This window comes from Stegostoma tigrinum, chromosome 16 (genome assembly GCF_030684315.1).
Source record: "Stegostoma tigrinum isolate sSteTig4 chromosome 16, sSteTig4.hap1, whole genome shotgun sequence".
NCBI classification, from domain to species: Eukaryota; Metazoa; Chordata; class Chondrichthyes; order Orectolobiformes; family Stegostomatidae; genus Stegostoma; species Stegostoma tigrinum.
In genome coordinates, this window is record NC_081369.1 from 47,583,877 (window position 1) to 47,608,916 (window position 25,040).

General features: G+C 41.1%; 1 protein-coding gene across 1 annotated transcript in view; it reads left to right on the plus strand.

Moving 5' to 3' along the window:
• The window catches only part of cdh13 (cadherin 13, H-cadherin (heart)), a 1,035,536-nt gene that overhangs the window by 866,372 nt on the left and 144,124 nt on the right, over positions 1-25,040 (plus strand). The window contains exon 8 of the mRNA XM_059651748.1: positions 7,045-7,185. Within this exon, the coding sequence (XP_059507731.1) occupies positions 7,045-7,185 (141 nt within the window). The remainder of the gene's footprint in view (positions 1-7,044; positions 7,186-25,040) is intronic.

Consider the following 25,040-nt stretch of genomic DNA (forward strand, 5'->3'; position numbering starts at 1 on the left):
ACAGCTTTTTCATTATGGGATATAAGAAACTATTTTGCCTCACGTGCATGTGATGCTTTACAGCAAGTGTGTCTTACTAAGCCTCAAAGAGCAGGAAGCCTCATGTGTTCAGCTGATTAAATTTGTGAGGAATTGCTCTTTATAGGCTTTAGATTCTATCATAGGTGCGTGCTAAGTTTGTTTGCTTTAAATTATTGCAATTTATCTCCTTGCAGACACTCAACCTGACCTTCCTTTCCCAAATACTGGCGCTGCCAAAGTCACCACTCACATTCAATACGCAAACTATAAATACTTAGGCACATTAAGCTGAGGGTTTATTGTGCTGGCGTTTGGCACAAGCAGTCAATAGCAGCCACATAACCCAAGGAATTCCAATATTTCCCACATTTCATTTTAGAAATGGATAAATCAATTAAAGGCTTTACCTTTTCTGTCTTTGACGTCACATGCCTTTGCTCTATAAAGTGTACTCAGTAAGTTATCTGGGTTTTAACAAACTCGCTCTTGACAAGATTTATTACTAGGTCAGTTGTTATTGTTTAAATGAGGCTTCCAATTGTGTCACATGTTCTTTCCAGGTGCTTCATTATAACCATGCCTCCAGGTAAACCACATCATTTAACACACAAGTTAAGTTTTGGTCCTTCGGTCTTTGGAAAGTAGCTGGATCATTCTTAAACCCAAATGTCATGATTCAGCATTGACGTAACCCATTTGGTTTACCAAAAGCTGATTGGATAAATCTTGTGATATCTTGGCTAAGCATCAATTTCTTTGAATTTCATAGAAGGTTTATCTCTACAAAGCCCTGTGAGATTTCTTGCTTGAACACTCAAACTTGCTTTAAAAACTAGCCTCCTTGCCCTCATGGTGATGCATTTCTGATACTAGTCCAATTCTACTACTTGCTCTGACTGGCAGAACTTGCTACTGCTGGGATATCTTGTAATAGACTAACCTTCCTGATGCTGGCACTGCCTTTAAAAGACTATTGTACACATGGAGAAGGATGGTGAATCCGGAGCTACCTTGCACAGTTGCATGAAATTTAATTCAGACATGTCAGAGAAGGGGAAATTGTCACCTTGCTTTATGGACTGGGACTTGGAGGTCCTAGTGGATGGAGAAATGCAGTGAAATGAGATCCAATTCGCCCACGACTGGCATTGAAGGCCACGACACCGGACTCTGTCAGCCAGCACCAGCGTTGCCACCTGATTCATTCTAGTCTCTGTGCCAGAAGAAGGTCAATGAACTTTGACATTTCTCCAAAATGAGAGCTGCCATCTCTCTAACGTTGCACTCCCTCTATCTCAGTTAATGCACATACCTCTCATCAGGACTCATGCTCTACCACTCTAACCATTGCATGACCATCTTCCCTCATTCATTCTCACCCATCCCAAACCCAGCACATTCAACCCTGCAGTCCCTCTGCAACGCCCATTCATTCACTTGGACAACTCACATCTTTCCTGCACCCACACCAGCTCTAAAACTGTGCCACCCACTTTCATCTGACTTACATCTTCCCTTTCTTTCCTTCCAGGAGAAATTAGCCAACATGGCACCAAAGGAGGTTGAGATGATCACATGATGTCAACTGTGAGATTTCTCATCAGCCCATCCTCCTTTATATGAGGCACAAAGCTTCCCAGCACAGAACAAGCAGGCCCAGTTATCACATATGTGGAGCAATTTAGTCTTTAAGAACGCAGGAAATCCAATGCATTTATGCATTAGGATAAGCTTTCTAGGTATAATTGGGAATTGGCTCAAACTAGGAGAAGATTTACTGGAGCTAGCAGATCAGATTTTGAACTTGAAGTATTTGAGATAAAGCTTGTGGCTAATATCCAGCATAAGTGGGATTTAAACGACTCTCAACTGTCACATAAAGGATAATTCTCCTTTTAGGAACTGTGAGTGTACCTTTATCTCTCACGTCATTCCACTGTTCTTGGCCTACCTTGATAAGGAGTAAAGAGAGCAGGGAGAATTCTGAAAATATCTAAAAAAAAACTCTGTCAACTCTGTCCTGGCTAGCCCCACATCAGGTGCAGCCCATAAGCTTAAGATCATCCCCACTGATCAGAATATTGCCAATGCTTGAATGAATGACGTTTCTTCAGAAATTATATTTCTTTAACATCCTCATGTTGATCATCAAGGAGTGCACATGTTATTCATACCTCACCTGTGTACCCACTGCCTGCTCCTAATTACTCGTGCTGTGTGTAAGATCCAGTCTATTCTTCTCTAGTTCACTCCTTCGAACTCTGTTAACAATGCTGCGAGTTGCTTCTCACAAGGCAGAGATGTAGAGATCATCTGCCATATGAGGCATTGCCATTCTAAAAGCCAGCTCACATTCCTATCACACATCCAAGGAAAGAGATCAGGAACAAAGTTTATATAGATATTTTGATAGGCAATCTTCACATTGAGCTTCACCTGGTTTAACTACCTCCTAATGATCTCATGTAGCATTACAGTACTGAGCACGAGATTTAAACTCTCATTAATCTAATAATCATAAGATTACTTATTCACAGTGACATCGCCATGTTTATAAAAAAATTTCTCATTTATGCCCCAAATAAATGAATGGTCTAGAAATAAGTGTGTTAGTAGCATGCTACAACCAGATCAAAAGCAAAACAGCACATAGCAATACATTTCTTTGAACTTTGTGACCAATTCTTAATTAAACTACTGACATGAGGGCATTCAGATTATTAGATTTCTTTTGTTAAACATTCAACTAATTAAAGATATGTATACATATATATGTTAACTCAGCAGCACAGCAGGAAGAATGAATACAGCGGTCTGTGGTCTTAAGACAAGAGACAATTGTCATACAGTGTTGACTGTGACATTTAACATTAATTGCTGAGGATGATGGAAGTTTATTGCTCAATTACAAGTTAGATTTTATGAAAGAAGATAACAAGAGACAGAGGTGAATATTAAAATAACATCTGGAGAAAGAACAGAAATTGGTGGAGAAACTCAGCAGTTTTGGCTCTATTTGTGTGAAGAAAATAGAGTTAACGTTCCAAGCTTGATGACTTCATCAGAACTGTTAATAGCTAGGAAAACATGGTATTTATGCTGAAGCCAATGGAGGAAAGGGGGAGAGAGGAGAGGTGAGCACATAGCCGGAGATGGAGCCCAGAGTGACAGAGAAATGTGAAAGGGGTAGATAAACAAGGAGATAATGTACAGCCGGCCAAAATAGAAGAAAAGCTGAATAAGCGATAATAAGAGCTAAGAGTGAGAAATTGGGTTAGCTGTACTAAATACAACTCATGTAATGAGATTATGGGCCCAGGAGTATGTGAGAATAAATGACTCTATTTTCAGATTGGCAGCATCTGCTATTTTTTGTTTAAATTAGACTAAGGTCCTCCACAGAACAATTTGGATTTTGGTTTGAATGAAAGCTTATGCTACAAAATCTGAAGCAAAAACAAAAACTGCTTAAAATAAAATATGGCAGGGCCTTGGCATCTTGAAAAAGAAATGACAGGTTGACATTTTGGTGAATACTGATCATCACAATAAAAGATAAGCAGGTCTCAGTTCAAAAGAGCAGTTAAAGCAAAAACAGCTGATGACCTAAAACATGCACTTAATTGAAATGCAGGAAACAGATAATAAGAAAGGTCATCACACTAACCAATACAGTTTGTATTTGTGCTTTCAACCTCAAAAAAATGTCCCAAAGCATTTCACAGGACCATTATAAACAAGACATTATACTGAACTGTATTAGAAGAAATGAAGACAATAGCTGAAATCTTGGTCTAACAGGTGGGCTTTAGGCAATGCCTTAAAGCAGGAGGGTGAGTTAGAGAGACAGAAAGAAAGGTTTTTAGGAGGAAAGTTCTTGAACTTAATGCTAGGCATTACAAAAGGCATTTGAGTGATAGGTACACATGCTGAGAAAGGTGGTGAATCCTGTACTTCAGTTGTTTTGGTTTTAGTAAATAATAAACAGATTGATATAAACAATATGATTGTATTCGTTCACTGATCCAGCTCTTCAAGGCAGATGCTTGCTTCTTTCAGAAGCACCTTTACAGCAGTTATAATGTCAAATAATGAGACAAATGTACAAATCAACTTCCCTAATGCAGGAAACAGAACAAATGAGATTTTGATCCAGAGTAAGTGTGCATTTTAACAAGTAGTAAGCCCTAAAGTTTCACAAATGCAAATTAACAATGATGTTCCAGAGTTAATTGCTTGAATTGGGTATAACAAGGTGATTTATTTGTGCCTTTGTAACTACAAGAATTATTGACAAATAGCAAGGATCAAATGACAGGGCCCTTTCTTGTGTCTGCTTTAATAAGAAGTTAAGAACTCCGTGCTTCGGTCAGTCAAATAGAATGTTTCAATAAATTGGTCCTCAATCTCAATCACATCAAAATCAGGATGCAGACTTCTCATCAGCGGCACCAAAGCACAGCAACTATAATTTTACAGGAGGCCCACTTATCAATAGCAATGGCATTTATCTGCACTCTCCCAGGGCTCTGCATCTCCGGATTTCTCCTAAAAGAGATATAGCTGTTACAATTGAGCAAGGTAGGTTTGCCTACCAAATAGCTCTGAGATTCAGATCTTTGCTCTCTGGATTGTGAAGGGAATATTCTTATCAATCCATCACTCTAGTCCACTGAGATAAAGAGACTGTTCTTCAATTTCATCAGAGGGTTGACTGTCACAATCCGGGTAATTTCATAGCTACCGCATACCATGACAGAAAATTACAATTGATGATGCTCCTCTGTGATTTATCTTTGATACGGAAGGAGAAAGTGTCAGTTACAGCACAATTAACTGCATCAGTAACCATTTTAGGGAGAATGGTGGTGTTGCAGATAATTCTGTTGGAATTGAAAGACAAGTGTATGTGTAGCAAACGCCATGTTTGAAATTCACAATGCTGATGATCAGCTCTGTTTCTTAAAGCTGCAGTGCCATCTTGAAATAGATATTTGTCAGTTTTATGAAAAATCTTAATTCAGCCAAGCTATTTACTTACGTTTCATTCAGCTAGCCAGCATGGGGCAGATTGTAAAATTGTGTTGTGACAGTGCTAACAAATATTAAAAAAACAGATTTAATATATCATATATACAACTAATAATTCAGTTGCGTTTCAATTTAGTTTTGAGCTCTAGCAATGAAACAAGAAGCTTGTAAGATCTGTGTAAAACATGTTTAAGAACTGCTCTGATGTTCATCTTATGAAGTTAATTCAATATTCAGAAAGTGCAACAGCACCAGAATAATAGAATTGTTTTAAGTTTTTTTTTATCTGAACAAAGAATAGATTTGTTGTCCGAATATAACATAATGTGTTTTTTTGTTAATTATTCTAAGTGAAACAGAGCATGTTCGGATGGAAAAATTTAATATCAGTGCCTGGAAGGAACCCCCTACCTGCCAATAAGGGTGGCATGGTGGTTCAGTGGGTAGCACTGCTGCCTCACGCCACCTGGGACCTGGGTTCAATCCCACCCTTGGGCAACTGTTTGTGTGAAGTTTGCATGTTTTCCCTGTGCTTGCGTAGGGATCCGCTGGGTGCTCCAGTTTCCACCCATAGTCTGAAGGTGTGCCTGTTAGGTGAATTGGCCATGTTTAATTATTTACAGTGTATAAGGATATGGGTTAGCCCTGGGAAATGGAGAGTTACAGGGATAGAGTAAAGGGATTGGTTTGGGTGGGATGCTCTTCAGAAGGTTGGTGTGGATGTGAAAGGTCTGTTTCCAAACTGTGGTGATTCTAAGGAATCCCCAGATCTGTCTTTACCCAGCAGAGGTGAACTGAGGGCATAACCACAGCAGCTTTCCAACTAACAAGGCTGGAAAGCCTGCTCACAGCTCCCTGGAAGAGAGAGCGGTCACCTTGTAGACCAATTACTATACAAGCTCCTAATTCCTTCTGACAGGGAATACCTCAATTTTTCCACCTACAGGAAGCCAGCTTTCTAGCTCAACCTGAGCCCAATATGGCTTTCTCCTGTTCTTCAGTTGTTGGCATGTTATAAAGCCTACCTGCATTGACCATCTGCCAGATTTTGAAATGACAAAGTACCTGATATTTCCAAAACAGGGAGTTCTCACTTCAGCTTTATTTCACTTGAAAAGTATTATTTTTACGTAAAACAAAATGAAGAATTTGTATATGTACAGTCCCAAATGATTTTAGAGTTAATGATCTGAATATTTTCAGGATAATTAAATCCTGCCACTTCTGAAAGTATGAGCTGACCCTGTTCCTAGCCAGGCTGCCCTATGCCGGTATGGTACCGGTGACGACCAGTCAGAGGACTGGTGGCATGGTTCAGTCCTACCAGCACTAGAGGTGGCCTCTGCTTAGCCTGTAGAAAGAAGGAACAGGTGCCTTAATGTCAACAGGATTGATTGCTGGCCAACATTTCAAACTCACTTATAGGACCTGAGGTCTCAACAACTCATTACCTGCCCTTAATTGGATGGCAAATGCAAAGCCATACAAAGTGGTCCCAACTCCACTCTAGATTCTGTCCAGTGAGTATCAATCCTGCTTCCTGTTGGTAGCTGAACATCTCATTAATTTTCCATCAAATGGTTCAGCTCTTGACTTCTGCTGTGTATAATTGTTGCTTGGAGAATCTGCCAATACCTCTGTGGCAGAATTGGCATCAGGGATTGTAATTACATCATTTGATTCCTAAAGTGTGAGGCTTGTGCCTGTTTCCGACGTGGCTAACAGGATTGAGATCTGCCTGAAAATTAGGATGATGTTTTCACTAAATATGTTTATTTTGTTTCTTTTATTGTCCCAGGCGCAAACTGGGCCATATGGGCAAGAAAATATCTTCCAACTCATCTGTCAGCTGGATACATTTTTGTCGAAATAATCCTGAATGGAATATTTGTTTCCTAACATATGATATGTCTGGTACTAATGCAATTGTTTCATCCATCTAAGATGTAAATGGGTATCATTCTAATATTATTAATTTTCCTTCTTGTTTAGACTTTGGAAGCGTTGAAATATGAATTGATTGTCCAAGCTAAAGACATGGCAGGCAGTGATGTGGGATTGACAGGCACAGCAACTGCAACTATCATCATCGATGACAAGAATGACCACCCGCCTGTATTCACTAAATCTATGGTGAGCAGACAGCTTAAGTATCCTATAAACACTAACAGGCATTTATTAAATTCAGCTTGAAGCTGAATTTAATAATCAAATTTTACCTTAAGAACGTGAGAAGTAAAAGCAGGAATTTGCCGTAAGGTCCATGGAACCCATTGTGTCGATCAATAAGATCATGGTAGAAAGTCTCCTGCTTTCCTGTGATACTGTGTATTTTTGTTCGGTGTAAAAGCAGTGCTGTGGTTGTTCCAGCAGCTAAACACTGAAAAAGTCAGTTTATTTTGTTGGCAATGGCCTACATTAGTCCATCCAATATAAACGCTTACCAATCTCACAAATCTGAATTAACAATAAGTGATTATAAATTTACAACCAATTAGCATCTGCCTGCTAAAGCATATATGTTGGTATTTAATCAGTATTATCAGGAACAATTAAATGGCAAAACACAGATATTAGATTTAGTCTTTTAATGTGTATTGATGAGGGCTGAGTTTCCTCGCTGCACGCAATCACAAAATCACCCTATTTCACCCGTTCATACTTCACAGTGCTGACAGGTGTATTTTTCTTGATGCAGTTTAAAATCAGTTTGAAAAAAATATATAAATGGATACACTTGTGAATTGAAAGTGAAGGTTGCTTTTTCACAAATGAAGAAGGTTTAAGTGCAATGGTAACAGTGAATATGTTGATAGGATTAGATGAATTGGAAGAGTAATTTGCGAACCTAACAATAGCATTGGACAATTGTTTCTGTGCTGTAAATGCTGTTCATTGACAAGAAAATGATGAAAATGCTAAAGACATTATAACAGGATAAAATTCTGGGACTAGTTAGTTTACACAAAGATCCTTACCGTACTCGTTGTCTTAGCACATGCTGTGCAGCACCATTTGATATGTTCAAACATATCCAAATTGGAGTTAATGTATATTAATATATAATGACTGCTCATAAGAAAAGTCTAGAATAGTTTGTTATTATGTCTGCTATCGCCCTATTTTAAATTACAAATGAGATAGCAATGGACGCTATGCACTTGTTAAAGCACAGACTGTCACAAAATTAGACGCATTCCTGCAGCTGCAGTTAGAAGAAGTTCAAGGCAGAGATAGCCTGGTCACTATCACTTACCTTGAATTGGAATGCTGCTCAGTCCTGACAAACAATTCCTGAAGATTTTTGCCAAGTTTCCCACACTACATTTCAGAATTGCAATGTATGGGTCATATGAAAATATCATAGAGATGTACACCATGGAAATAGACTCTTCAGTCTAACTCATCATCCATGCCAACCAGATATCTTGGGAGCCTTCTTTGTTCAGACTGTTGTCCTTATTGCTTGTTACAGGCATGTTACAGTTTCAATTTAAACAACTGATATTAATTTTTACTGTTTTAGAACGTCACATACTGTAAGTTGAAGAACACAATCAATAATCAATGAAGCAGGTTAACATACGCCCTTTGTGTGAAGATGTGTGTGCTGCTTCTATGTAGTTGATCATCCTGTCTTGTATAAATTGCAGAGGGCTGAGGGAGCCCAGATGTTACCACACTGCCATATTTTCAGGAAAAGTGATAGCCTTTCCAATGGCTCATACAATGTCTTGCGTGAGGTCAACAGCTTTGTTTACATAGTGATGCCTGAAATCTACAGTCAGAATTTTACTTTCCAGTGGGCAGGAAGTGTGGGCAAGTTAGTGCCTGGAGTCATATTGGAATGGCCCTTGACCATGCCCTGTTGGTGAGAGGATTTTATCAATGGCAGAATGGAGGTGGCCCAGCGCAGAATTTTTGTTTCTGAAGACATTAAAGAGCTGTAACAGGGAACAGCCTTAACAATTTCTGCAGAGGTCTTCACACTATGCCTTGGATAGAATCTTTTAATTTTTGTCTGCCTACTGGTGAAATGTAGCAGGTCTCCAGGATGTCTCCAGCAGAGGATCTCGATCGACACAGGCTTGGAGGGCCGTAAGGCCTATTCCTGTGCTGTAATTTTCTTTGTTCTTTGACCTTATGAAGCTGCTGAGGCTCTGAGCTGCATGCCCTCTTATTGGACTGACAGCTCTTGAGGTGGGTTGGGGTCTTGAGCAGGCAGCAACCCTGGGTAGCTGCCATTTGATTGGGTCCTGCCCACAAAATTGAAGAGGAAGTCCCTGCCCAAATGGCAAAACCCTGCCCTCGATCTCTGACCTTGCAAGCATGCAACAAGCTATTTCATGGGGTGTCCCCACCAGTAGTAGCTGTTGACATTCACTGACTCTGGAGGTTTCAGGATGTGTAAAGCCTACTGGCTCACTATTTCATGCAGAGGGCAGGTGCCTAACTTCCTGACTGGCAGGCATACACTGAGTTCCATTCTCCATGGTTTTTGTTTTAGCCCAAAAATCTTTGCCTGTTCCACTTTGCAAATTTCCATTCCACCCACACAATTCATCATTTCACTGAATCCATTGCTGTCTATTTCTTCTTAGAATCACAGAATCATAATTTGCAGAAGAGGCCCTTCGATCCATTAAGATGGTACTACCAAAAATATACTACCTACTCGGCAGTCCCTCTCTCCTACAATAAGCCCACAGCCTTAATTTTTATGACATCCAAGTACTTTTAAAGATTGTGAGGTTTCACACCCTCCCAGGCAGTGTATTCCAGACCCCACCACCTTCTGGATGAAAAAGATTTTCTTCAAACCCCCTTGAAATCTCCTGACTTTCGCTTTAAAATTATGCCACCTTATTTTTTTCCAGGTGTGCAAATAACTTTATGAACACACCACCACCAGGGAAGACGCCCATGTGACCAAAGAATCAATACCAAGCAAAGCCCCTGAAGGGGCAATACCTATGTGAAAGAAAAAGTAAGGGGGAGGGTAGGGAACAAATTGGAATAGAGTTTTGAGGGAAATAAACACTCCACACCCCAGGGTGTATGCCGCTCCCTAAAGACATTGAGAGTGCCAGTGCACATCGTATGCTCCTTCTCCAGGGACACCCAGGCATGGATGTAGCCACTGAAGAGGGGCAGGAAGTCAGCCATAACGGCCTCCTTTATGCCCAGCTTGGCCAGGCCCTGGAGCCGACACACGAGGAGATCCTCTGACCTGCCAAACCCCCTCCGTACTGCGAGCCCGAGGATTAGGAGCACAGGGCTGAAGTGCAGCCAAAAACACAAAAGGATTTCCTTAAGATAACTGAGCATAGCACGGACTCTCAATGTATTCATGGTCCACAGACCCCTCAGCCCTGCAAAACAGACAGTTGGGCGGGGAGTCTGTGAACTACTACAGTCTGCGGTTACACAGGACTGCTGTGTGCAAACCCGTCTCCCCCCGCCCTGCTCCCCCCCGCCAACTTCCACTGCCAAGATGCCCGAGGGAAAGGGGAAGGGACTCTCACATAGAGGGCCCTCCATTGGGGATCCCTGCCTCCCGGTGGTAAATGGGTGTGCCCAGGTTGGTGGGTTAAGGAGAAGGAGTAGATGGTGTGCAGCAGCAATCTGTACAGGGCTCGCCGTTTTACATCCTTAAAAGATACAAGGGTGAAATTCCGGAGGCGGCTCAGGTGTGGGGACCAGGCCCCTAGGGGGAGGAATGGGGCCACAGTGAAATTCTGTCTGGGCAGGGGTATGCGCAGACAGGATCCCACCGCACACCTGAGCATCCTCTAACTGGTGCATGAAGTCGGGTCCGAGCACTGCTATATTGAAGTGTTGAATGATAGTGGCCATGAACCGATTGTCTACCGCGGCCCTGCATACCAATTCCTGTGGCAGCATCCAGCCCAGGGCCCCACCATCCAGCACGTCCCCAACTCTGGTCACCCCCACAGCCATGGCCCTCCCCTCCGACAGCCAATCGAAACGGCGATTACTGAGGTGCAGATTCCTGAGCAGCGGCTCTCTGACGATGGAGGCCACTCCTGCCGGAGGGTAGGCGCGATATGAGTCGGCCATGTCCCAGACAGTGATCAGGTTCCTGGTAAAAGACAGGCAGTGCACTGAGGGTGATCTCCAAACCCTCTCAGTCGATTAACAGGAGCTACGTGTCATATCTGAGGTTACGTGGCTGGCAGAAAAAAGTAGGTCACCAGGGGGCACCACTGAGGAGGAGGCGCAACATAAAGGTATCATTGTCAGGTCCAAACGTGGAAAGCCACCAGCTGGGCACAGACGCACACCAGTGACTGACCACCCTCCTCAATAGGGAGATTCAGAACCTGTGCCGTGCCCCAGTACGTCTTTTTGTCCCAGAAGAAGTGAACAAACATTCTCTGGATGTCAGCGACAAAACCAGGAGGAGGAAGCAAAGGGAGCAGCGCTCCCAGACATGGAGGCCACGAGCTGTTTTATGAGCAGCAATCAGCTCCTAAAAGGCAGCGCTCGGAGTGCGATCTGAGAGCTCCAGCACCTGCCAATTCACCCCTGGCTAGGATTTCCCAGCCAGGCTGAGGTAAACCCCCGATAGATCTTTTGAGGGGAATAGATGTTTTCTATTCACCCTGTCAATGCCCTTCATAATTTTATACACCCAACCTCTATTCTGTCAGGTCCCCTCCAACCTTCTCTGCTCCAAAGAAAACAACCCAAGCTTATCCAGTTTCTCTTCACAGCATAAATGCCAGGCAACATCCTGGTGAATCTCCTTTGCACCCCCTCCAGTGTAATCACATCCTTGTTATAGTGTGGTATGAGAACTGTACATAGTACTTCAGTTGTGGCTGAATCAAAGTTCTGTACAGCTGCAACATGATCTCCCTGCCCTTATAATCTCTGCCACAACTGATAAAGGTAAGTATCCCCGTAACTCCTTAAGCATCCTACTACTCTGATGTGCCACCTTCTGGGATCTGTGGATTAGCACCTGAAGATCGCTCTGTTCCTCTGAGCTTCCTGGTGTTTTCTGTTCATCGAGTACTCTCTGTCCATATAGACATTATCTGTATAATTCCATACCTAATATATCTGTAGGTTTCTTTAATCAGCTTATAATTATTTGAGTTCTCAATCAATCTGACACCAAGAATAGATTCCATTAAGTTTTCCACAACTGCTGTTAAATTGACAGGCCTGTAGTTAGCTGGTTTTCTCTTCTAAATAATGGACAGATATATGTAATTTTCCATCTGAAAAGCATAATCCTTGGACATATAGTGATGTAGAAATTGTGACTAATGCACCTGACCCTGAACATTTGTCTACTGTATGCCCATTATTTTGTTCTTCAGATTTTTTCTTGTTAAACTTGCATTGAGTTTAGTACTTCCTTGAATTTTTTTTTTAAATTCCCTTCTTTGACTGCATTTTTTTTGCCCATTCTGTGTTCTGAAAAAGGATAAAAGTTACTGTCTGCTTTCCTTTTTCCATCATTTTCTTGCCTACATTAGACACTAATGGACCCATATTCATCATTACAGCCCTTTTAATACATTTCTGAAAAGAACTATGCTATTAGTCTTAAAATCCCTCTCATATTTTTGTAAAAATTATGTTCACCTTTTGCATTTTCTTTGCTGTTTATAGCTCTCCCAGTCAATTGGAGTTCTACTTTCCCTTGCAAATCTTTTAAACCTTCTATTTTAGCTTGTCACTGCCTTTTTATTTGTTAACTATGGTTGTTTAACTGCGTAAATGGAAGTGTTTTCCTGTGGGGCCACGTTCTGCACTTGTCTCATGCCAAACACTTCACTGAACGCTTACAACTGTTTACTTACTATTTTAGCCTTTCATAGTTCAGCCCAAGTAACTGTGAACAATTTATTTCCCCATCTTTTAAAATGAATTGCATGTTTACTGAGGTGAATGTAGGAATGAAAAGTAAGGTGTCAATATTTTACAGGGTGAGTTGCCAGATTCTCTTTCTCTGATACTGAAGTTTCTACACGGCCTGAGGATCCCCAGGACTTCTCTTGCTCAGCCTGGAAGAGGACAATGATCTTCTGACTCTTGCCAGCTGTGTCCTCACCCTCATATTAAGGGCTATCTTGCCCTGCAGAAGGGGAAGGGATTAGGTTTTTGTTGTGTCGTTTTATTTCTACACCTAAGAGCTTATTTCAAGACAAATTGGTCAAAAAGAAGACAAAGTCAAAAACTGGTTTCTGGCTTTGGCTTCTTTATAACATTGCTTGTACATTATTAAGTCTAAATATAATAATTCATGTTATTCAGCAATATACCAGACTCTCATCTTAGTGCTACATTATTGAAAGATGATTCCATAAAGTTGATTGCCTAATGTTCCTCTACTCCATTCTTTTACTTTCCCACACTGTGCTACCTATGTCCACCGAAGAGCAAATGCATGAGTTCATCATAAAGTTGCTTCAATGTCCTATAACCCAGCAAGAGAATGTAAGTTTTCTTTTTAAACTTCAATGGAGATACGCAACTGATGCATGAATTGATACTTGATGGCTCAAAACGAAATGGGGGTGAAAAGTTGATGAACGGAATAGCAAGTGAGAGTGAACCCACAGAAAGCAATGGTGGAGCCCCCGTCAGTGCACTCGGATCCTGTGTGGACCAACTGGTCGAAGTATTCACTGACACCTTTAACCTTTCCTTGCTACAATGTGAAGTCCTCACCTGCTTCGGGAAGACCACCATAATCCCAATGCCAATAAATCTTGCAGCATGCCTCAATGAATACACCTGGTGGCTCTGACCTCCATAGTTATGTAGTGTTTCGAGAGGTTAGTCGTGGCTCACATCAGCTCCAGCCTACCAAATTGCCTTGATCATTTGCAAGTTGCCTACTGGCCCTACATTCATCCCTTGAATATCTGGATAACAACGATGCCTACATCAGGCTGCAGCTTTTTGACTACAGTTCTGCCTACAACACCATAATTTCAAATGAACGCTTCTCTAAACTCCAAGATGTGGGTCTGTGCTTCTGATTCAAGTCACTGGATCCTTGACTTCCTGACTCGTAGACCACAATCAGTAAGAATAGGCAACAATACCTCCCCAACCATAATCCTCAACACTGGTGCCTCGCAAGGCTCTGTACACAGCCCCTACAATAGTCCTTCATCACACAGGACTACGTGACCATATCCCTCCCTAACTCCATTTGCAAGTTTGCTGACGACAATACCATTGTAAGTCAGATCTCAAATAATGACAAGGCAATACAAGAAAGAGATTAAGTGTTCAGAAACAATCTCTCAATCAACGTCAGCAAAATGAAGCAGCTGGTCATTGTCTTCAGGAAGCAGTGTAGAGGGCATGCCCCTGTCTGCATCAATGGTGCTGAGGTAGAGATGGTGCAGAGTGTCAAGTTCCTAGGAAGGATGATTACCAACAATCTATCCTGGTCTGCCTACATTGATGCGATGGTCAAGGTAGCACAACAATACCTCTACTTCCTCAGGATGCTAAGGAAATTCAGCATATCCACAAGGAATCTTAGCAATTTTTATATATGCACCATAGAAAGCGTCTGGAATAATCACAGCATGGTTTGACAACTGGTCTTCCTAAGACCACAAGATAGAGAATCATGAGCACAACACAGTACATCTTGCAAACGAGTCGTTCATCCATTGACTCCTATACTTCCCAGTGCCTTGGAAAGGCAACCAAAATAATCAAAGATCTCCTGCAGCCAGGTTAAAGTCTATTCCATCTGCTTCTGTCGGACAGAAGACATAAGTTTTCGAATACACGTACAAACAGATTCAAGTACAGTTTCCTCCCCACTGTTATCAGTCTTTTGAATGGACCTCTCTATATCAATTCTGATCTTTCTCTCTGCACATTCTCTGCAGCTGTAACACTGTATTGTGCATTCTGTTCTGCTACCCTGCTGCACATTGCATGGTACTAGCTGCCTGTATATCACACAAAGCAATGCTTTTCACTGTGTCCAGGTACATGTGACAACAATAAATCAATCAATCAAGCGAGCGTATTGTGAAGTGAGCTGTGGGGTGTCGGTGGTCGTGATGGTCAGAAGAGAAGTGCTATTGCATTGTGTAAAAAAAAGGGATGTGTATGTTTTCAATGAGGAGGATAAGTGTTACAGTGCAACCCTACAAATACTGCCTGATAAAGGATGTGATAGTTAGTCATGATATGCTGGGAGATGGGTGAAAGGAGCATTGTCAGGTGCCTTCAAGAGAAGTAGAGAGATGAGTGGAAAGCTGTAAGCTCTCTTGTAGCTCTCATGAAATCCGTGAACCTCTGTCCACTTTTTACCTCAATCTGGCAGTAATACTGGAGTACTCATCTAGTTTCTGTGGCCTTTGGAATGCTCCTCACCTTTTTTCTTCATGCTCTTAATGTGGTCTTACTATGTGCATATTGGCAGCCACCTTACCCTGCATTTCAATAGTGATTGCACTCCAAAAATTCTTAGACTGTACAACATTTTGGAACATTCTGGAGTGTTGTGACCTTCATTCCTTCTTGGGCTCACTGGTGCCATTTGCTGCCAAGAATAGTCTGTTTTACATTTATAGGAGTTGACTCAGTGTCCTACATCTATTTATATGATGGCAGGACCTGTGGACCCTTGTGACCCAAGCCACCTTTTGTCTTCTTTTGTTTTGAATATCTGTTTTCTCTTCAATCCCTGCAAAGTAGATCACGTGAAGTGAGATTTGTCTACAATTCTTAAGCATATAAGAAATAAGAATAGGATTAAGCCATTAAGTCCATCAAGCCTGCTCCACTATTGGATAAGATTGTAGCTGATCTGCCCCAGGCTTCACTTCTCTTTCATGTGACTTACTCACAGCCCTCAATTTCAAGATTTTTTTAAAAAAATCGCCTACCTCCTGTTTAAATACTTTCACCGATCTAGACTCCACAACAGTTTGGAGTGGAAAATTCCAGACATTCACTGTGCTCTGAGAGAAGAAATTCCCTTACATCTCAATTTTAATGTGGTGTAATTTATTCTCCAACAATATCCCCCAGGTTGAGACTCCCCTACTCGTGGAAAAATTTTCTTAATGTCTACCCCATTAAGCCCCATCAAAATCATGACTTAAATTGCTCTGTCCGCAGTAAATTAAAACTTGTAGCCACATGTATAATCAGAATTGGGCTTATTCCAGTTCAGCCACTCTATTAATGTAAAAGTTCTAAATTGAAAAAAAAAGGACTTTCTCCATGTTTATAAATCACCATACTTGACTTTGAATAACATCTCTGTATTCTGCCCAATATTCCAGGCAGGAACTCTGTCGCTGAGCTTTTCTGTCTATTTTTTAAACTTTCAAGCAACACTTATCTGCTTGACTGACCTTTTGGTTGTGTTCTGTTTTAAAAGCTTTTTGCTCTGTGTCAAATGCTTGGTTCTCATGCCTCTGTGACATATTAACTGTTACACCCAGACCCAGGTGATCAAGCCCAATTTGTTATAATTCCCAACAGGATATCTCAAACTATTCAGCTCAAGTGAGGAGCAATGAATTCACTTCCCTCTTAATTTCCACACTTACTCTGCTTGCAACAAGACTAATTTAAAAATAATCCCCTCCCTTTTGTGGCAACCTTTCTCCCAGATCAAAATGAACTTAAGTTTTAAAAGGAGCCAACTTTTTCAATGAAAGCATCACTGGCATTTATTGCCCACCTCAAATTGTCCAGTTAAAAGTCGACTATATAGCAGTGTTGACACAGTTACAAGTAAGTCAGACCACGTAAGAATGGCAGACTTCCTTCTCTAAAGGACATTAGTGACTCAGACCGGTATATCGTGACAATTGGCAATATATTCATAGTCATCATTAGACTTTTAATTCCAGATTTTATATTGGGTTCAAACTCTACCATCTGCCATGGTGTGAACCCAGAACAGTACATGAGCCTGTGTGATAATACCACCAGGCTATCAACACCCTTTAGTTTAAGCTTTTATGAACTGAATTGAATTGATTACAGTGAAAAGTTTACAGTTGCCGTGTTACAGCGCCATCTTAGGTACAAAGGTACCAAGTACAGATACTTCAACTCAAAATCTTAGAAAACAAGCCAAAATTAGAAAAGTAAAGAAATAAATAACCCAGCATTAGAAGTCATGAAAACAAAATGGAAAAAATAAAGAAATAAACAGTTTGGAATATCGTTCTTTCTGACCCAGTCTATGCTGGCACCTGGCCTCAACGGAGACCTTATATCTTTGCGTTAAATTAGTTAGACTCCGTATGGTTTTAAAAATGCTTACACTAAAGTAACTTTTATTTTACAAATAATCTGTACTTTCCGTTTTTTTTTAAAAATTACTCATATTCATTTTCTTGATGCTGATGACCCTTACTATTCCAGCCTCTAAAACTGTTGATAGATATTTGATACAACTGTGTTTCTTCCTAAACCATATGTCAGGATAATTAAGACTAAACTATGATTTTTTGAGACTGGAGATCATTTAAACCAGGTCTCCATCCCTACAGGTCATTCATGACACTATTGACTTTGTGGATACTGTGTTTTTAAAAAAAATCTGAATATTTTTTCAGCTGAATTCAAGCTCTCAATCCCTTAATTAGGTACCTGAGCTCTCATTCATTAGTTCCAGTCTTTAAATTAGTTATCCAATGACTTAATTGTCAGCAAATAAATCCACAGACTAAGCATGACTTGGAGTGGCAAAAATGTGCTCAGCATTGGTGAGTGCCTTATGCAGCAGCACTTCCACTTTAACAGCTACTAGACAAGAATTTGGGTGACGCATCACTCTATTGGTAGCCCAATGATTTCTACCACCAGCCTCTACATTCATTGTGCTAGCTAATGCAATGGCCTATCACTTGTATAAATTTTATTTTGTTCAAATATGCCTTAAAATACTTGCAGCTATATAAGACTGACTTTTCCTTTCTATATCAACCCTTTTAAATAGTAAATGCACCTATCCTTTTAAGATTTCCCATTAGGTTTTTATGACAACACATGAAAACACTGTACCCTTCCAGTGTCAGGCTTGTGTCAGGGACACGGCACATCTCTCATTCAATCAAATGGCAATAAATACAAGCACTTTTACCTCCAGCCCACACCATAAATAGATTTGATTGGCTCGGTGTCACATATCTTGCCTTACCATCATTAATTTTCATTGTTCTTGGGAAAGAAGCCTTTGAACAGCGGAATTCGTTTTGGTAAAAAAATTGTAAAGTGTAAGTAGATATTAGATAGGATGACATGGGATATGTGGTACTGTTACAGCCTATTTGATCCAAATAATCCATTGTGGTATTAAAAGTACTTGTCGAGCTTTCTCTCACCTTTTCTCATCTAAATTTACCATTGTATTTCTTTGTTTACTCTGTAATCTTTTCTCCCTCATATGCTAGCAGCTTTCCACTAAATTGCATCTATGCAATTTACTTCATCCACTCCTTGTGTTGGCAAGTTCCCTGTTCTCACCACTTCTTCTGAGGTTGCCTTTGGATTTCTCGAAGACTATCCAATATGGATGGCCTCTAATTCTAGGATGAGGTAGAGGTGTAGGAGTTGGAAAATGGGCAGACATGATGTGAAGGGGGCCTGAAATCTCCTAATAAAAAGGCTCAGCTGTTGAGAGCCATGTTCCTACCCTTATTACAAATATCCCTGACCTATGGCTCGTGACCACGGCCAAGCCTGCCCCAATACTAACTGTGGCCTGGGTCATTTCACAGCCCTGAGTGTCTTTCTGCTCACAGGGGCAGCCTCCCCAGTGACACTGCTGAGCACACAGTTGGCTGGCCCCCAGTGGGTGAGTCCTCCATACCACACTCCCACCCTCAGCGCTGTCTGTTCCAAGTGAAGGCCCACGGGTAGCCACACCATGGCCTGATTGGCTTGTGGTTTGGTGGACCTTCCTGAAGGCCCCCCAATGACAAGATTCTGCTCATTCTCCCGGCAAACACTTTATGAAAACTACTCGTAACTGTGAAGACCTAATAAGATCACCTTTCAGCCACTTTTTATTTTTGAAAAGAAAATCTACTCAGCCTGTGAAGTGATGATTAAGGATGTTCCTTCAAGTTAGTATGTGAAGCTGTCATTCTGCAGAATGTCTTTCACATCTATAATCTGGCCTGCTATCCATTGCAGACACTTTGGAAGACAGGCTGTTCTGTTTGCTAGTGGTAAGGGCCGTGGGTGAATGCACATGAGTGAAAACAAGTATATTGTCTCTTTTAATAGAGTAAACTCACAGTACAAATTAAAGTTTAACTTGCATCTTGTTGAGACAGCTTGGAAAGAGCTGATGTGGGAAATGTTGGTACAGTATGAGCTGTTTGTTTCTTTGGCTGGGACCAGTTTTAATTTTTGCAATTTTGTTCTGTCTGTACAATCCTTTTCTCTGTTCTGCAAGTGATTAATGCTGATGATAATATAGGAAATGAGAAATGCTTAATTCCTCAGTGTTAATGCTGGTCACCTTGATGTGCATTAAGTTTCTCTCAAAAATTAAAATGCCTTTTAAATTTTGTCATCTTGCATCATTCATGCTTGGTTGTTAATTAAAAGGACTGTTATTGATTGTGCATCTGTGCACAGTAGGGTGATGTTATGATAAACCATTTGTATACATCACCTTAGAATGGCTGTTCAGCTTTGTCAAAGTAAATTCACGGCATCAAAAAGAAGTAATTAAGAAATATCACTTCAGTAACTGCTACTAGGGTATGAATGACTAAAGCAGACAGTGTCCACTATGTGTTTTAGATTGAAGCATGTATAGTGCAACCAACTGATAACCACTTATAGCTTTGTTATAATTATATTAACAATAGCTGTTGGAGCTCAGTTGGTGGAATATATATCAATGTCACTTGCCTCTGATTCCAAAATGAAAAGCAATAATATGAAAGCTAAATAGTTATTCATCATTTACAGTTGGTTTATTCAAACAAATGTGCATTTTTAACCTTTAGATGCAGCATAAATTTACATTCTTCTATATTAATCACTAAATACAGTAAATCCTCCTTATCATAATTTTTGGCATGTTTGTAACTTTGAGACAAGTATTCGGCCTGTGTGTTTGTGCGTTTGTGTGTGTGTGTGGGTGTGTTCATTAGACTACACCGAATAAGATCCTCTGCAGTCTGACTGAACATCCAGACCATGGTGTAACAAACTTTGGAATTGCCCTTTAAAGCCAATCAGATTTCAGGGTGAATATTAGAAATAATTCTAGTTTATCTCCCAGGATACCAGCAGGATTTGCTCAGAAGCGTCAGATAAAATTGATGCTATACTTACTCCTTTGGGAAACACATGTACATTGTGATATAATGGCAAATTGTGTACTTTACTTAATGTTTCCTCTACCCCACCAAGTTTTACTGTGGGTGCCCACTGCAAATACCATTAAAATGCCATTAAGGTTTGAAGTATGAGCCAGGACCCTCCTAGGCCTGTGTGCAACCTTGCTGAACGATGAGGTGAGAACCTTGATGAGAGGGAGATGGACCAGCCACTGTATCTCAGAAATGGGGAGATGGAGAGCTTAACAGAGATGCTGATTCAAACAGGGCCTTAGTGAGACAAGGTGGAAAGCTCTGCTCAAACTTCTTAGTGGCTAGATTTGGAAGCGACTGACTTTTCATGAATATTTTTAGACACTGGGAAGTTATAAATGTGGTGCAGAGGTTTGCCAGCCCTGAATGGAATGTTTATTTTATAAACATAAAACTTTAACTGTCTTTGTTTTAGACTGAAAGTTATTTTGTTTCCTTTGCACCAATAAGGTGGTGTCAGTTTTGTAGCCAGAACATCAGTTTGGAGTTCTGTAGGATAATGTAGCATGGAAAGCTTGGCTTGCAAGAGAATTCAATCATGACCGAGATGTAGGGAGATTGCACAATGTTGAGGTTATGTTCCTCCCCGTGATAGCCATGAGGGTGAGTCTCAGCCACATGTGGGCATTCAGGGTAATTGTTAGTCCCCAAGATAGTCTCCAAGGAGACCATCAGTGGTCAAATATGCTGACAGAGAGAAAGGATCCAGAAGAATGTACTGCAAAGTGTGCTGTCTTTGTTTCAAGTGTAATGCTGTGCAGGAATTTCACACCCATACGTCCAATGTGACCTTAGCGTTGTGTATTTGTTATTTTCCAACTTGTCTTGGTGCCATCTTGGCAGCTGCAGCTCAGCTTGAAGAAGCCAGTTGACTGGCTTGGCTCAGCAGTTATCGTCTGTTGGACCTGGCACTAGCTGGCTCCAGCAAAGAGGGGTGGTTGTGGAGTTGGGAGGCTTCTCTCGCACAGATGCAGAACTAGCCAGCTGTGCTTGGCAAATAGAAGTTCTTATTCTATTTGTTCACTGGGTGTGGGCATTGGTGCCTAGGGCAACCTCTGTTGTTTGTTGCTAATTGCCCTTGAGAAGCTGATGGTGCCTTTTTGAACCACTGTCATCCTGGTGGTGCTGAGCCAGCCAAAGGCTCTTAGGAAGAGAGTTCCAGGATTTTGATCCAATGATCGTGAGGCAATGTGACGTAGATCCAAGTGAGGATGGTGTCTGACTTGGAGGGGATCTTGCTCATGGCGATGTTCCAATGTATCTACTCTTTCTTCGCGGGAGATCAAGGCAGAAGTCACACGACACCAGGTTATAGTTTCCCAGGCTTATTTAAAATCACAAGCTTTCGTAGCGCTGCTCCTTCGTCTGGTGAAGTCACTTATGACCTTGTCCTTCCCAGTTCAACGCTGGCACCTCTACATTAGTGAGAGATGACGCAGATTTGTAAGATGCTGTTATAAGAAGCTTAGTGAGTTGTTGCAGTGCTCTGTGTTGATTTTGGAAAATAAATATTGAAGGTGGTGGATGGGATGCCAATGAAATGGGCTGCTTTGTCTTGGATCGCGTCAAGCTTTTTTAGCTGATGGAGGCAGGTGGTGTGGTATGCCACCTCTGAAGTGTACCCCCCTGAGCTGACAGTTTCTGGATGCCAGCCTGTCACTTCCTCACCCTCCTGCTGCACAATGGCACCTCTCTTAGCGCCTGAAGTGAAGTGAAGGCCTTCATCCCCCTCCAGGCTAACTCTTTGATGAATGAATCCATGCACAAGCAGGAGAGTGAGGATCTGAGAGTATAGCTGGCAGATGATGACTGTCCTGCTGGACCCAGTTCTCCACAGTGGGCTCCACCCAGTCTGCAGGGTGTTCTCATTGCTGGAACTGTGAAATCAGACAGAACTTGGGCATACCTCTCAGTCCTTTGCTCCAGTCTGTGTATGATCCCTGAGACAGAGATATGTTCCATTGCTGCTTCTGCATCTCCTTCATCTCACTAATGACCAAGTCCAGAGATTCAGCATCCATACTGGGCCCAGCAGGGACCTATCCACCAACAATCCGCTGAGTGTCAGAACTACTGGCAGTTTCTTCCTTGTCTAATTGTGGCCTTGTGTTCACCAGAACGTGACCTCGAGCTGACTCTGAGTACATTGCCCACTGAGATGAATGTCTCTACGCTGGTGGAGAGGCCTGAACAATCTTGAAGTTTCATCCTCTGAGAGTCCTGACTGTTCTGTCTCAGATGTGTGCTATGTAGGACTGGCAGAGAAGGGCCTGGGGAATGGAGCTGTTCCAGGAAAAGTCTCGACCTTTCCTGGGTCTGGAATCTGGCGTCTTCAGTGGAAAAACTAAGTATTGTTCATATTATGAGCTGCCACTCTTGCCCAAGATTTTATTAAGATACTGCTTGATATGCAGGCAGGGTAGCTGCTTGGAGGCTTGGAGTCACTAGATGCCTGTAGATATCCATTCTCCCCTTCAGTACACACATTCCCTTTGCTCACCAACCAGCCAGACAGCCTTATTTTCAAAGGGAAGGGAACCTTCTATCAGGTTTTACCCTCCCTTTCCCACACTGTGCAAGCTCACACTGATTATGCAGTCTTCTCCTGCAGAAATAGAGAAGCATTGCAAGATGTTGGCACACGTATATGAGCACTATGCTGTCAATCTCCAGAGCTTTGGGTTTCCGTGTTAAAGGACTCTGAATGAAAGATAGCTCAATGTTGTCAAAGAACTAGAGTGTTGCACAGCATTAAAAAAAAACACACGCACACAACTCTTCAGTTGGCTTTAAAAATATTTTGAAAAGTTGTGGGAGAAAAGACTGAAAGAATTTTCAGATGCTTTTGCTGTCAGCCGTCAAATCCCATTGTCAATCTCCAATCAAGTAACAATGCTTCAGATCAATACCAATATGAAAGGAGAAATATTCCACTCACTGGTGTGGTAAGAGAATTGCTTTCGGCAATTCTTTGCAACTTCTGTATTAATCCCATGGGAAATTAAGCAATTCAGTGCTCTCCAAAACTGGTGGAATTAAGGTAAAGGGGATTAGGCTAAAACTGGAATCAGTGGATTGGAATATTGGATGGAACTACATGGCAGAAAATGACTGCAGGGATGAGATGGAACAGAGGCATTGAAGAATTGAAGATGATAAATTTATGGAAGGCAATGACGTGAGATATACTGAGACCAGGGGGAATAGGTGAATGGGACTTTGTGTCAGACAGAATACATGCAGCAGAATTCAGTGAATGATTGTTGGCCAGTAAAGACAGCAAGTGAAGAAATTAACTGGAGATGCTAAAGAACTGATGAACAGCTTCAATGGTAAAGGGAGTGAAGTAGGGTGGAGCCACTCAGTGCTGTGGATATGAAAGCAAGGAGTTGATTGAAAGATGTTTGAAGAAAAAAATATTTAAATGGAGAACAAAAACAAAGTTGCTGGAAAAGCCCATCAGGTCTGGCAGCATCTGTGAAGGAAAAAACAGAGTTAATGTTTTGGGTCTCATGATCCTTCCTCAGAACAGAAAATATATGAATATGAGATCCAGAAGGCTAAATGTGAAAAGTGAATCAAACTCTTGGAATCTTCATGTTTAAACACACAGATTTTACAATTAATTATATCTTTGAACATATACTTAATGTCATTCAGAAGCATTGTACACCTCATCGTCTATACCAAACACTTTCATCATAAATGAAACTTTTTCATTTTAATGAACTTGAATATCACAAAAGACAAAGCAACTTGTACAACATCAGGGTCCAATTTAAGCTGCATCCTAAAACATTATCACTGATATATGCTGATTTATGTTTTATCAATTAGGACAGTTCCACTGCATTGAATACAATGTCGTAAACTAAGAACCCAACAGCAGAAAAATAAAAGTGAAAAAAAAATCATAAAACAAAAGTCTGTTCCTCAGCATGGGTGAAAGCTTCAAAAGTGAAAATGCTGTCAGATGGATAGCCACCATCATATCTCTGATGAAGTAATATACACTAGGGTCCATTACACACGCAGTACATAGGGAAATTTTGGCACATTAAAGATGACATATAAATGCAAATTGTTGTTGTAAAATTCACCTCTGTATATATCATATTCCAGCATGACAAATTACATTGGATTATGGATAGTATGTTTGTTAGGACTTTGCTTTTGTTTGTATCTTTTGTCGGTTCTGAAATTCGTAATGTGTTAATAATATTTAGCTTTATTAAAATATTTATTTGAATTGTTGTATTGGGTAGTAGTTGAAGAGTGGCTGAGGATGTAATTCATCAACGTGAGGAAATTGAGTTACATGCAGCAGGTCAGGATGGCCAAACTAATCCCATGAGAAAATGATGCCACATGGAGTTACGGCACTGTGTTTTAAAGGCCACTGCGATTGTAGGACATGGATATAAATTACCACTTGAAGTTGCACAAGCCATGAAGCCAGTCTGACTCTTTACACCAGTGGCACTATGATCTAACATTGAACTGGCTCTTTTCTTCAGTCTTGCTCTTTACCTCCCTTTCACAAACTGTGGACTTACTTTGAGCGTAGCATGCTTGAATGTTGTAGCCATTTTCTGATATCTCTGTGACATGCTG